This window comes from Trichomycterus rosablanca, chromosome 22 (assembly GCF_030014385.1).
Source record: "Trichomycterus rosablanca isolate fTriRos1 chromosome 22, fTriRos1.hap1, whole genome shotgun sequence".
Taxonomy (NCBI): domain Eukaryota; kingdom Metazoa; phylum Chordata; class Actinopteri; order Siluriformes; family Trichomycteridae; genus Trichomycterus; species Trichomycterus rosablanca.
Genome location: NC_086009.1, coordinates 15,473,537 through 15,486,925, shown reverse-complemented (window position 1 = coordinate 15,486,925; position 13,389 = coordinate 15,473,537). Strand labels below are relative to the sequence as shown.

The window sequence follows — 13,389 nt, the reverse complement described above, 5'->3', positions numbered from 1 at the left end:
CAGTCCGCAGGTCGGAGTGCAGGGTCAGCTATTGTGCGGCGCCCCTGAAGCAGACAGGGTTAAGGGCATGGATTTGAACCGACAACCTTCTGAATGATAGCTCAAAGCTCTACCCACTAGGCAAGCACTGTCCCTTCAATGAATTCAATACTCACTCACTCACTGTCTTAACCGCTTATCCAAGCCTATCCCAGCTTTTCAATGGGCGCAAGGCACACGGTAACACCCTGGACGGGGCACCAGTCCATCGCAGGGCAGACACACACACACACACACACACATTTACTCACTCACTGTCTTAATCGCTTATCCAGTTAGGGTCGTGGGGGGGTGCTGGAGCCTATCCCAGCTTTTCAATGGGCGCAAGGCACCCTGTAACACCCTGGACGGGGCGCCACACATACACACACACACACATTCACCTATAGGGCAATTCAGTGTCTCCAATTAACCTTGACCGCATGTCTTTGGACTGCTGGAGGAAACCGAGGCTCCTGGATGAAAGGATGAAATTACTTCTTTATTTTTTAATAGGAAGCATCAAGACAACACGACGCGTTGCTGTCTGAACGGTGTTGTGTTCCCATGGTTACTGCGCTTCAGGAGGCGGTGTGAAACAGGTATATAAGAACACGCCCTGTGGGCGGAGCCGCTGTAAGTGGGCGTGGCCTGTAACCGAGAGAGTAGTCGGGGTGTATTAGCGCAGCTCGGTGAGCGCTTAACACGCAGCGGCTGCTGTGCAAACCCGCAAACACACACGCTCACTCCTGAGACATAAATACAGTTTATCTGGGAGAAACAGTCGGATTAGGAGACGCGTTTTCTCACAAGAGCAGGTTTATGGTTTGGACTGAAGATAGCAGCATGTCTCGCACCGACGAGGTCCACCGCGTTACGGAGAATGTCTACAAGGTAAAATAGAATTTAATACTGACTTAATAAGACTTTGCTAATTGCTGTAATTAAGGAGTGATATTTTGAACGAATTGAAATGGTTGAAAGTGCGCCGTTAGTTTGCTTTGCACGGTAAATTGCTCGAATGGATTTTGTACCTTGTGTGGCGTGTGTGTGTAGCTGTGTTGCCTTCATGCGCTGTCGAAATTATTATACGTTTGAGTTTTCTACTTAAAAGTTGCCTCACGAGTGCATCAACTTCCCAAATTTGCTAATAAATAAATAATTATCCGTCTGAGCTTCATCTTAAGTATCTTTTACTATCGTTTTTGCAATTCATCGCATTTTGCGCATGGAAATAATAACAAGATGTAACACATATATAAGATAAAGTCAGCGGTGCAATTATAGACAACACCTCGCAATTAAGTCGAATTTCAAAAGCACTTGAATGCACCATGAATCAGCTTCATTCTGTAAGCTGAGGTAAAATAAGCTTCGGTTTACCAGACAAACTCGCTCCTGTTTTTCCTCCATTTTCTCCCCTAAAGTATCTCTGAACATGTTTAAACATCAAGCTTTGGCTTAAGTTTAGTATCTTGGCTGTGTTTTCTTCACAGGTGAGTTAGAGCTGCTGTGTTGCAACAGGTTTAGTCACCTTTCAGCCTCCAGGCATTTCTCCTCAGAAATCTCCCCACACCCTTTTCTGAGGCTGGGCGGTATAACCGAAAATTAGTATCGCGGTATTTCTCTAAGATTCTGACGGTTTTACGGTCTTTTATATGTCTGTGGCTGATTCTGCTGTCATAAGTACACAGAATATAAAAAGTTCTAATGTCACCATGTGTATAATGAAGGTTTTGAGTACTATAAGCTTTGCTTAGCCCCCCAAAATGACACAATATACAGTATGATGGAATAAGTATCGTGAAACAGTTGCAATAGATACAATTTTATTGTTTATTTAATATTTAAAGATTGTACAGTTACTCTTACCTACACCTACACATTGACGAGTGTTGCGCCACCTTGCGTTGCGTGCGGAGAGGCACACCCTAAGAGCACTCGTTCCTCATCTCTTGTGCAGGCGCCTCTAATCAGCCGGCAGAGGTCGTAACCGCACCATTCTGACAGAGAGAGACCCACTTCCTGCTCCTTGTCCCGCCCCCAACTGAACAACCGGCCAATCGTTGTTCATGTACGCACTCGGCCTCGAGCCGGTAAGGCAGAGCTGAGATTCGATACCATGTATCCGGAATCCAGCTCTGGTTGCAGCGTGTGTGTTTACCTCTGCGCCACCTGAGCGGCTCCTTAGCTCTGCCTTTAACGAATAAAACGACGTTTGCAAACTCCACTGTACAACTTGACCTCTGGTCTGTTGTAGAAAAGTGGACGACTTTATATATCTCCGCTTCCAGTTTGCTTGTAACGTCGGTTTAGCAACCGCCGCTCAGGTGGCGCAGCGGTAAAATACGCTAGCACACCAGAGCTGGGTTTTCGAATACGTCGTATCGAATCCCAGCTCTGCTTATCCGGCTGGGCTGGGCGTCTGCATGAACGACGGTTGGTGGTTGTTCATAGGGTTAGGGGCAAGTCGGATCATGGGTGCTCATAACTGGTGCGATTACGACCCCTGCTGGCTGATTGATGGTGCTGATCAGGGTGTGGATCTCCGTGCACAGTGCTGATCGGTATATATGAACTCGACTCGTGCAGGTGAAAAATGCAGTCTGTACTGAGCACGTCTGTTCTAAACTGCCGACATGGCTCATTTCTTTAGCAGGTTCTTCCAGTGCATATTTGGTCTTCCTCTCTCTCCAGTTTTCCTCCTAATCTAGTCGTATCCGATTACCCGATTGCATTACGCTTCCTCTCTACTGATGCTGATCCCCACTGCTGATTGAGGAGAGCGAGACTGTCACACGCCCCCTCCGACACGTGTGCACTAGCCGACTGCATCTTTTCACCAGCATGAGACGAGTTCATTTGTGGACCAGATTTGTGTACGAAGAGCCACACCCTGATCAAATTATCCCTCGTCTCTGTGCAGGCGCCATCAACCGGCCAGCAGAGGTCGTAATTGCATCAGTTATCCCTATTCGGCTTTCCACCCTGTATGTACAACAAGCCAATCGGTGTTCATGTAGCCGCCCAGCCCAGTTTCAAACCGACGAGTTCGAAATCTCTGGCGTGCTAGCGTGTTTTACCGTTGCGCCACCTGACCGGCCATCCTGCATCTGTTTTTGTTCATTTTTTTCACCATATTGTGGAAACCTCTCTCATCTGTTAACGCTGTTATGCTAATACTACCTGGCAGACTACTTAATCTGCACGGCGCTCCATAGCTCTTTTAGCGGTGAACAATATTATATGATCTGCTGCCTTATGAAGCCAACAGCTGTTAAAATGACCTATGTTAGGACCGCTCAGGTGGCGCAGCGGTAAAAACACACGCTGGAACCAGAGCTGGGATCTCGAATACATCGTATCGTATCGTATCGTATCGAATCTCAGCTCTGTCTGCCGGCTAAGCCTGAGCGGCCACATGACCAACGATTGGCCTGTTGTTCAGATATGGGCGGGACTAAGCCGGATGGGGTCTCTCTCCCATGACTGGCTGATTGATGGCGCCTGCACAGAGAAAAAGAAGAAAAGAGTGCTCTCAGGGTGTGTCTCTCCGTACACAACGCTGAGCTGCACTGCGCTCGTCAAAGTGTAGGTGATAAGATGCATACGGCTGCTGCCCACGTGTCGGAGGGACGTGGGTTTGCTTCGTTCTCCTCAATCAGGGCAGGGATCGGCATTGGTGGAGAGGAAGCATGACGCAATCGGACAATTGGACGCGCTAACGGGGAGAAAAATGGAGAAAATGCATAAACAATATATTTAAAAAAAAGTACGGTATGGCGGTATATGAAAAATCCACACCGTATGAGGAATCAAAGACGGTATACCGAATGTACCGGTTGTACCCTACACCTTCAGCAACAAAAATCCCCAAACCTGCTCCGTTCTACAGATTAAACCACCCTGCTGTAATACGTAAGCCTATTAAATAGGGCACCTAAAGTCCAACACACTAAAACGAGGACAAAGGAACTATTCTGAGTGCTCAAGGCCTCAAGGCCAGCCGGATGTGTTCTGTATCTGGGTTTACATTGCTGGGAATGTGAAACAACACCTGACTCACCAAGGGTGGACTGATCCACTTTAGACGAGTCCTGATATCAATATTACGAGCGAATTAACTGAATAATTAAACTTTAGAGTATGGTAATCTTACAGGTTTAACCATTCAAGACACACTCCATCAAATAGTGTGTATAAAAACAAAATTTTACCCAAATGACCAGATCCAGTCTGTTAAATTGGCTTGGAATGAAAATCAGCAGCACATTCTGCCAAGGATGAAAATGCCACCATTAGCCAATCAATATTTCTAGTGCACATTTCTAATCACATGACATTTACCATGGCACATTGGCTCAAATGTGTAATTCCCTTGTACTCGACCCAAGTACCTGGGCTTACTTGTTTCTGGATTTCCCCACCTTATCTCCCAATCTGGTCATATCTAATTCCTGATTGTGAATCCGCTGCCACTTGGACAAGCCCTGATCTGATCAGGGAGAGCTGGAGCACCACACCCCTCCCTCAGACACGTGTCCAATGTGCAGCCACTTTTACTTAGTGTTGGGTTCCCACACAGAGTCGCATTGTGTACCTCCCAATCCGTCGCAAGGCTTTGAACATCCCCCTCCCTCAGAGAAAGCCAATTATGTCTGTATGTAGATGCCCGACTGGTTAATAGCACAGGTGGAGATTTGAACCCTGGATCCCTATGCATTATTATATTACAAACAAATAGAAATGTAACTCTTTATTTCATATATGTCTGGACAAATCTATTCACGTCCAGTCTGTATTTGGTCTTTTGAAGTAGCCACTGCGACCTGCAAAAGATCTCCATTCAATTGATTGCGTTGATTTTAGTCGGTCGACTAAAGTATTAAAGTCACAGAGTTTAAAACGTGTACATACGTCTTTATTGACCATTCGCGTGGACTTTCCCAGTTGGACAAAGTGTCTTTTTTAGTAACAGAACCACTTATGCCTAGTTCACACTACACAATTTGTACCCTGATTTTCGCTCGCCGACTGGCCGGCGCTAGATTTGCCGGCTCGGGATCGCTATGTGTGAACTGCTCAACGACTCGATCCGAGCGGCTCGCCGAGTAATGTATCCAGCATGTCAAATATCTGGATATGAGTCGGCCGACTGGCAATGAGTGCCATGTCGAACAGCCAATGAGAACGCAAGATACGGGGTGAGGGGAAACGCGGGGTAGGAGTGTAAAAAGGTGGGAGGAGGGCATAATATAGTTTATATCAGAATACATCGGCACACACACAAGTTTTAAAGTATTTCTGACCTGATCGTTCTCTACAAAACATAACACCAACGTTGCATTGCAAAAAATATTTATTAACCTCCAACTCCCTATTGAACAATCCATGCCGTTCATGTAGCCAAATCCACTCTGTTTTTTTCCTACTTGATTTATCGCTGCACATCAGCGCACAAACTTTGATCGCTCGCTACTTGTTGACGTGCATTTTTAGACTTTTTTAGATTGTTTTCGTGACAAAACGTAGTTTGGGAGACCAGAGAAGCTCGCCTACGATTCCAGTTGGTGATAGATGGTGTAGTGTAAAAACCCCCTATCGCCGATCAGTCGTGTAGTGTGAAATACACACCGACCTGAAAGACTCCCGATCACAAGAGATCCAGTCGTGTAGCGTGAACTGTACAGCGACCTGATGACTTGAAAAGTCGTGTAGTGTGAACTTGGCATTAAATGAAGCGTAGTTCACTTGTAGCTGTGTGGCAGAATATTTTGGCTCTGCTGGTTTTCACATTGTATTAACAATCGTCATTAATTCCTAATTAATAAAAATTAATTAGTCCGTTAACCAAACTGTACACCAAACTTTGTTGTCGTAGCTAACTGACAATCCTATTATGTAGCACTGTTCAGCCATTGAGCTGTGTGTGTTTCCCCAAGAGTGTTTAACAGCCACATTGCTGTACTCTATACTATACTACACTATACTACTATACTATAGTATACTATACTATACTATGCTACACTTTACTACTATACTATAGTATACTACACTATACTACATTATACTATTATACTACTATACTATACTGCACTATACTATACTACTATACTGTAGTATACTACACTACTACTATACTATACTGCACTATACTACTATACAATAGTATTCTATACTACACTACACTGTACTACTATACTATACTACACTATTATACTATACTATTCTACTATATTATACTATACTATGCTACTATACTACACTATACTACTATACTATGCTACTATACTATACTATAGTATACTGTACTATACTACTATACTATACTACTACTATACTAAACTATACTACTATACTATACTACACTATACTACTACACTATACTATGCTACTATACTATACTATAGTATACTATTCTATACTACACTACTATACTACACTATTCTACTACTATACTACAATATACTACTATACTAAACTATACTACAGTGTATTATACTATACTATACTATACTATACTACACTATACTACCATACTTCCTCAAGCCTGTTTAACATGAACAGCTCTTATTTAAAAAAAACTTCTGATTGTTTGATTGTGTAACATCTCTACTGAGAGGTACTAATGTATTGTGCGGTAGGATGGTACATGGGTTGAGATGTTAGGTCCATTGATGCTGTGCCACCAAGACCTTGGTTGAATTTATTTGCTCTCCTCACTGCTTTGTGGCTTTCAGGCTTAGTCTGTATATCTTGTATGCTTTGTTTTTTTTCCTTTACTGCTTCTCACTGCCATTTCCCTTGTAAATATGAAGCACTTTGAAGAAAATATGCAATTCTTATTTGTTGTTTTGAAAGGACTCGTTGTGTCTTTAGCACATTAGCTGGTCAATATGTTACTTAACGTCTAGTTTACACCAGTCCGTCGTTAATCCATTATTATCATGACTTTGAAAGGATGCAGAATCCGGTTCAGAATGCAGCAAAGGTGCAAAATCAATGATGGCAAAAAGCAGGTTTCAGTGTGTGCTTGTTTTTGTTTGATATTGTGATAAGTGACTTGTACTCTACCTAAGTACCTGCAATTATTTGTCACGTTATCTCTCAATATAGTATTATCTAATTCCTGATTGTGAATCCGCTGCCACTTACACCAGCCCTGATCTGATCAAGGAGAACAGGAGCACCACACGCCCCCCTTAGACACGTGTCCAATCTGTGGCTGCTTCTTATCAATCGTCAGTGTTGGGTTCCCACACAGCCATATCGCTCCACGTGACCCAACCCCCCCCACACACAGGTGCAAGGCTTTGAACATGCCCCTCCCTCAGGGAAAGCCAATTATTGCTGTATGTAGATTCCTGACTGGTTGATAGCACAGCTGGAGACTGGAACCCTGCATCCCAGCGGTAGTAGGCTAGCGTGATCTAACTGTGCCATTAACCAAACAGTGTTTCTAGTATACTGAGTGATTGGCATTTCATTCTCCGCGCAGTGACTTGAATCTTATCACCTTGGATCTTGGATTTTATGTCTGCACCATCTGAACGCCCTGTGTAGCACCTAATAGTACAGCTCAGAATTATATCTCCTCTCTTGGATTCATTTCTCATCGGTGTAAATGACTGTCGCCTTGCCCAACCAGTCAGATTGGTTTGCGTGTGACCGTGTCTGAAAAAGTGAAACTTTTTGACACCATACCTGAGCCTTTTATTCCACTCCTAATTTGGTTGTTGCCAAAACTGGGCGTGTGAGGGCTAACACATACCTACTTCAAGTCATGTGAAGACTTCGTCAGTATCCATCTTCAGAACTGTTGATAACTGATAAAGAAGTCGTGGTTTCATGAATGTCGTCGCTCACATGTCAACCCCCCTTCGAGGGAGTGCCATGCTGCTAGTGAACAGCGCTGTGTAAGTTCTTGGGGTTTGAATCCTGGGCTGGGCTTACAAATACAGAAGCCTCATGGCGGTACGTGAATTTAGATATTGTGGGGGCACATCAGCGCATCTTTAGTCCCGATTTCAAACCTGGGTTAAATAAAGGGGTGCATCAGGAAGGGCATTCGGCATCAAAACTGTGGCAAATCGAATATGTGGATTCCGTAAGGAATCATTTATGCAGTTATGCATGAAAACCACATGACCAGATTGAAAACTGGCACTATTCTTACAACAGGGTGAAGATTACTGGTGCCCCACAGGAGTCGCATTATAAACTGCAGTGCATTTTTTGTTGACACCTTGCTTAACCTAAAACAGGTCTTTAAAGCTGGCATGGATTGAAGACGTTTAAATGGACCCCATTCCACCCTTCCCAGAGATGGGTCACTTATTAGACAGTCTGGGTGGCGAGACTAACCTAAAGGCGGTCGTCATAGCAGCCGAGGTGGTCCGCAGGCTCCTGAGGGATTACAGGAGAGAAAACACAGCGCAAAACACCTTGGCAGCGAGGGCGTGGGCATGTTTGAACACAGGGTGTGTGTGTGTGTGAATAATACTCCGTTATGCACTTACCCAAACACACACTCATAAACAAGGCACTCCCTAGCTGCGGTTCCTCACCTGTGTCACAGTCAGCGTTGTGGTTACAGCTCCGTTCTCTGACTTACAGCCTCCATGTTTTCTGATGTTGGGTCTGCTGTCCCGATCCTGCGAGGCACTGCTGGGTTTCACAGCTTGCCATCTTGTTGCAACACAATTCTGGACACTAATGAGACCTCCGTGACAGAGACGAGGACATCAGCAGGCTTGTTTTGTGTACCCGAGCCTACAGGTTGACACTCAACGAGCACTTATACAGTATATATACCCCATTTACCTCTACCCCATCCATCAATGAGAAGGCATCACTTTAAGACCCCACGTGACCACATATTATTCGACTGGTGGATTCTTTTAAGTACTGCAATGTCACCAGCATGATAATGACATGGCAGTGATGATGGGATTTCAGTGCTCACACTGGAAAGTAAATAGGGCTCCAACCAAAAATATCAAGGCAGCAGTGATAGTCCACCACCCACATAATATCTGGTGAATACAGAGTCTAATGGGTGTACCTATCCAGTAATGAATGGTGTACAGTGGTTACAAATGTGGCTTTGGGCATTCATCACAGGTTCGTTAGTTCTAGACCAGCAAGATTATGGGGCCAGATTGGCACTTTGCAGTGGAACAGCTCAGAACCGTTCCTGGTTTCGGCACCAGCACCAGTACCAGTCAGTGGAAAAGTGCGCTTTAAGACGCCATGTGACCAAATAATATTTGACTGGTGGATTGTTCTTAGTACTGTGTGTTGAAGAAGTACAACTGGGGTGTTGAAGCGATTGGAATGGGATCTCAATGTCTAACCAAAAATATAAAGCCAGTAATACTAGTCTTAATGCAGTAGTTAGAATGGTCCACCTCCCAAATAATATCTGGCTAATACAGAGTCCCTATCCAGTAATAAACGGGGTACAGTGGTTACAAATGTGGCTTTGGGCATTCATCACAGGTTCGTTAGTTCCAGACCAGCAAGATTATGGGGCCAGATTGGCACTTTGCAGTGGAAAAGCTCAGAACCGTTCCTGATTTCGGCACCAGTATCGGTCAGTGGAAAAGTGCACTGTGACCAAATATTATTTGACTGGTGGATCGCTCTTAGCACTGCAATGTCACCAATGTGGTAATGAAATGGCAACAGCGCAACAGTGATGATTAGATTGGGATGGGATCTCAATGTCCAACCAAAAATATAAAGCCAGCAGTAATACTAGTCCTAATGCAGTAGTTAGAATGGTCCACCACCCAAGTAAGTCCTATGGGTGTACCTATCCAATAATAAATGGAGTACAGTGGTTACAAATGTGGCTTTGGGCATTCATCACAGGTTCGTTAGTTCTAGACCAGCAAGATTATGGGGCCAGATTGGCACTTTGCAGTGGAAAAGCTCAGAACCGTTCCTGATTTCGGCACCAGCACCCATGTGACCAAAAATTATTTGACTGGTGGATTGTTCTTAGTACTGTGTGTGTTGAACAAGTGCAATTGGGGTGTTGAAGCGATTGGGAGTGGATCTCAATATCCAGCCAGCAGTAATATTAGTCTTAATGCAGTAGTTAGAATGGTCCACCACCCAAATAATATCAGGCTAATACAGAGTCCAATGGGTGTCCCTATCCAGTAATTAATAGGGTACCAAGCTAGAGATGGGTTACAGTCAGTAATTGTAAACCTCCAAAGTGCACAATGAACACGATAAATGTACGTACAAGGTCTCGCGTGGTGCAGGGTTGCCCCCTTGTATCCACAAAGCAACTCACAATTGTGACCCAATATACAACTCAAGCACTTGAAATTAAGCTTTGCTCAGGGGTCCAATCCTGGCAAATTGGTGCTGGTGATGGGGCTTGAACCAGCAAGCTTTAACCACTGCCCTCAACTTTGTACCTGTATGGTATCGATTGCATATATCACAATCGAGTCCAACTCCGCACCACTGCCACGATGCCCCTGACTACCTGTCCACTTTTTCATCTGATTGTCCTGCCAAGACAGCAAGCCAAAATAAATTCAATTAGTTTCTAAAAATAGAAGGTAAAGGTGCTTGGATTGCTGCCCAGTCTCATGAGAATGCCCAAAGTATTTTGAAACAGCGAGTGCATTAGTGCGACCCTTGTAATCTTATGAAATGAAAGACAGTTGGCTTAAAACCAAGTATTTAAATTGAGCCACAGTGCTGCAAAGATCATCTTTATTTACCGTCGACGTTTTAAAGTTGTGAACTGACAGCAACAGCTACAAAGTCAAAACTTGAGATGTGATGGTTCAATACTTGTTTTTCATCAATATACCACTATCTGTACAGTGGTATAAAGGGTAGAGTCACAAATCTACCAGTAGACACATTTCTATAGTCAGATGAGGTACACCGATCAACCATAACATTAAAACCACCTCCTTGTTTCTACACTCACTGTCCATTTTATCAGCTCCACTTACCATATAGAAGCACTTTGTAGTTCTACAATTACTGACTGTAGTCCATCTGTTTCTCTGCATACTTTGTTAGCCGCCTTTCATGCTGTTCTTCAATGGTCAGGACCCCCACAGGACCACCACAGAGCAGGTATTATTTAGGTGGTGGATCATTCTCAGCACTGCAGTGACACTGACATGGTGGTGGTGTGTTAGTGTGTGTTGTGCTGCTATGAGTGGAGTTTTTAAACACCTCACTGTCACTGCTGGACTGAGAATAGTCCACCAACCAAAAATATCCAGCCAACAGCGCCTCGTGGGGAGCGTCCTGTGACCACTGATGAAGGTCTAGAAGATGACCGACTCAAACAGCAGCAGTAGATGAGCGATCGTCTCTGACTTTACATCGACAAGGTGGACCAACTAGGTAGGAGTGTCTAATAGAGTGGACAGTGAGTGGACATGGTATTTAAAAACTCATACCAACACAACACACACTAACACACCACCACCATGTCAGTGTCACTGCAGTGCTGAGAATGATCCACCACCCAAATAATACCTGGTCCTGTGGAGGTCCTGACCATTGAAGAACAGGAGGAAAGCAGGATAAAAAAGTATGCAGAGAAACAGATGGACTACAGTCAGTCATTGTAGAACTACAAAATGGACAGTGAGTGTAGAAACAAGTAGGTGGTTTTAATGTTATGGCTGAGCGGTGTATTTCATATTGTCTGTCCCAATCAGATATGAGTATTAATGAGCATTAATCTCACACGAGGGAAAAGCTGTTATTATTGGCATGATTCCATTGTATAATCTGGAATAAATACAAACTGTGGGTTAATGACGGTTACAGGAAAATAATCTGCCTACCCTGAGGTGGTAACGTCTACACCTATGCCATCCTCGAGTCATTGCTTTCCACAAGTACACTACTCTGTTCTGTATTTAGTTCTGTAATGAAAACGAACCTTTTGTATCGTTCGTTGGTTCACACCTGGTCTTGTTGTGCAATGAAGTGACTTCTGACCGGCTGATATTTGCATTAACAGCAATTAGCATATAGTCTTTTCCAGAGTGACTCACAGTGGTGCTTCCTTAGTTAGTAAACAACCTTTAGTCTAGGACAGTGTTTCTCAACCTTTTTTCAGTCACGGCACCCTTTAAAAGTATTCAAAATCTCGAGTCACCCCAGTCTAAAATGTATTAAAAAACTTACACTCTGCATCCCTTGGACTTCTAACACACAAAAACACTACAGGGAAGAGACGTACTGTCGTTGCATTGCATTAAGCTTCAGAAAAATCCTCTCTTGTGCAGAGACGAGCCTGTGTTTGTTTCTGCTTTAAAACATACGCGCCATGAACCAGTCAGATTTAACATCATTAAACAAGTTTATAGTTTATTTCTTAATTATTTGTCATTATACCACTAGCACTGCTCATTGTTTGCATGGTTTCTCTGTAGCTCGGTTATGGCTCTCAAACTCAAACTCAAAAGAAGCTTTATTGGCATGACAAATAAGGACATTCGTATTGCCAAAGCAAGTTAGAGAGAAATAATAAAAATAACAATAAAAAAGAACAAATATATATAAAACAGTTACATGTGCAAAAATATAAAATAAAAACAGTGCAAATTAATAACAATACAAATTATAATAATTACATTAATGAGGTAATGAGCTCTCTCTGTGTGTGTGTGTGTGTGTGTCGCTTGCTCTCTCCGCGATACTGAAAGTGATTTGAATTTCGATAATAAACAGCTCTTATTATGACTGATTGATTCCCTCCACTGATGGAAGCGGAATGGTTGAATTACAGCCGATAAGAACTGCACAGAAATATAAATATATATTATAACAGCTCCCAGAGGCGCGACTCGGTTCCTTTTGTTCATTTTAAAGAGCCGTTCGATAGAATCGGATCGTTCGCGAACGACTCATCACTATAGGCAACGCACGCAAACCCGCGTTGACGTTGTAGCATGGGGAAAGGGGCGCGTGAGACAAGTTTTGATGTTTGAGGCGGCTAATGGGTCTACATTTTCATGATAAGTTGACTTTTTTTGTATTTTAAATTTATTTCATTTTCGATATCAGTAACGTCAGAATATTTTGACGGCACCTCTGACGAAGCCAGACGGCAACCCAGTGTGCCGCGGCACCCCGGTTGAGAAAGGCTGGTCTAGGAGGTAAGGCTGAATGTCCTCACCATTGGTGGACATATGGATTATGCATTATGCATTACGTTTAGGACTTTCTTGTTAGTGCACCATGAAGTTGACGTCTATTTACCCACAAATTTCTCTTAGAATTACCTCAGAATAACAGTCGTACCTTGAAACTCAACGTCAATTGGTTCTGGGAGTGGCGTTGAGTTTAAAAGACGTTGAGTTTCAAGGT

General features: G+C 43.6%; 1 protein-coding gene across 3 annotated transcripts in view; it reads left to right on the top strand.

The window, feature by feature from the left end:
* The first annotated feature begins 746 nt into the window (after window positions 1-746).
* Window positions 747-13,389, top strand: part of baiap2a (BAR/IMD domain containing adaptor protein 2a) — an 83,498-nt gene continuing 70,855 nt past the window's right edge. For all 3 annotated transcript variants that reach the window (XM_063018491.1, XM_063018489.1, XM_063018490.1), the window contains exon 1: window positions 747-912. In XM_063018491.1, coding sequence (XP_062874561.1) covers window positions 841-912 — 72 coding nt within the window. In that variant the 5' untranslated portion in view covers window positions 747-840. The remainder of the gene's footprint in view (window positions 913-13,389) is intronic.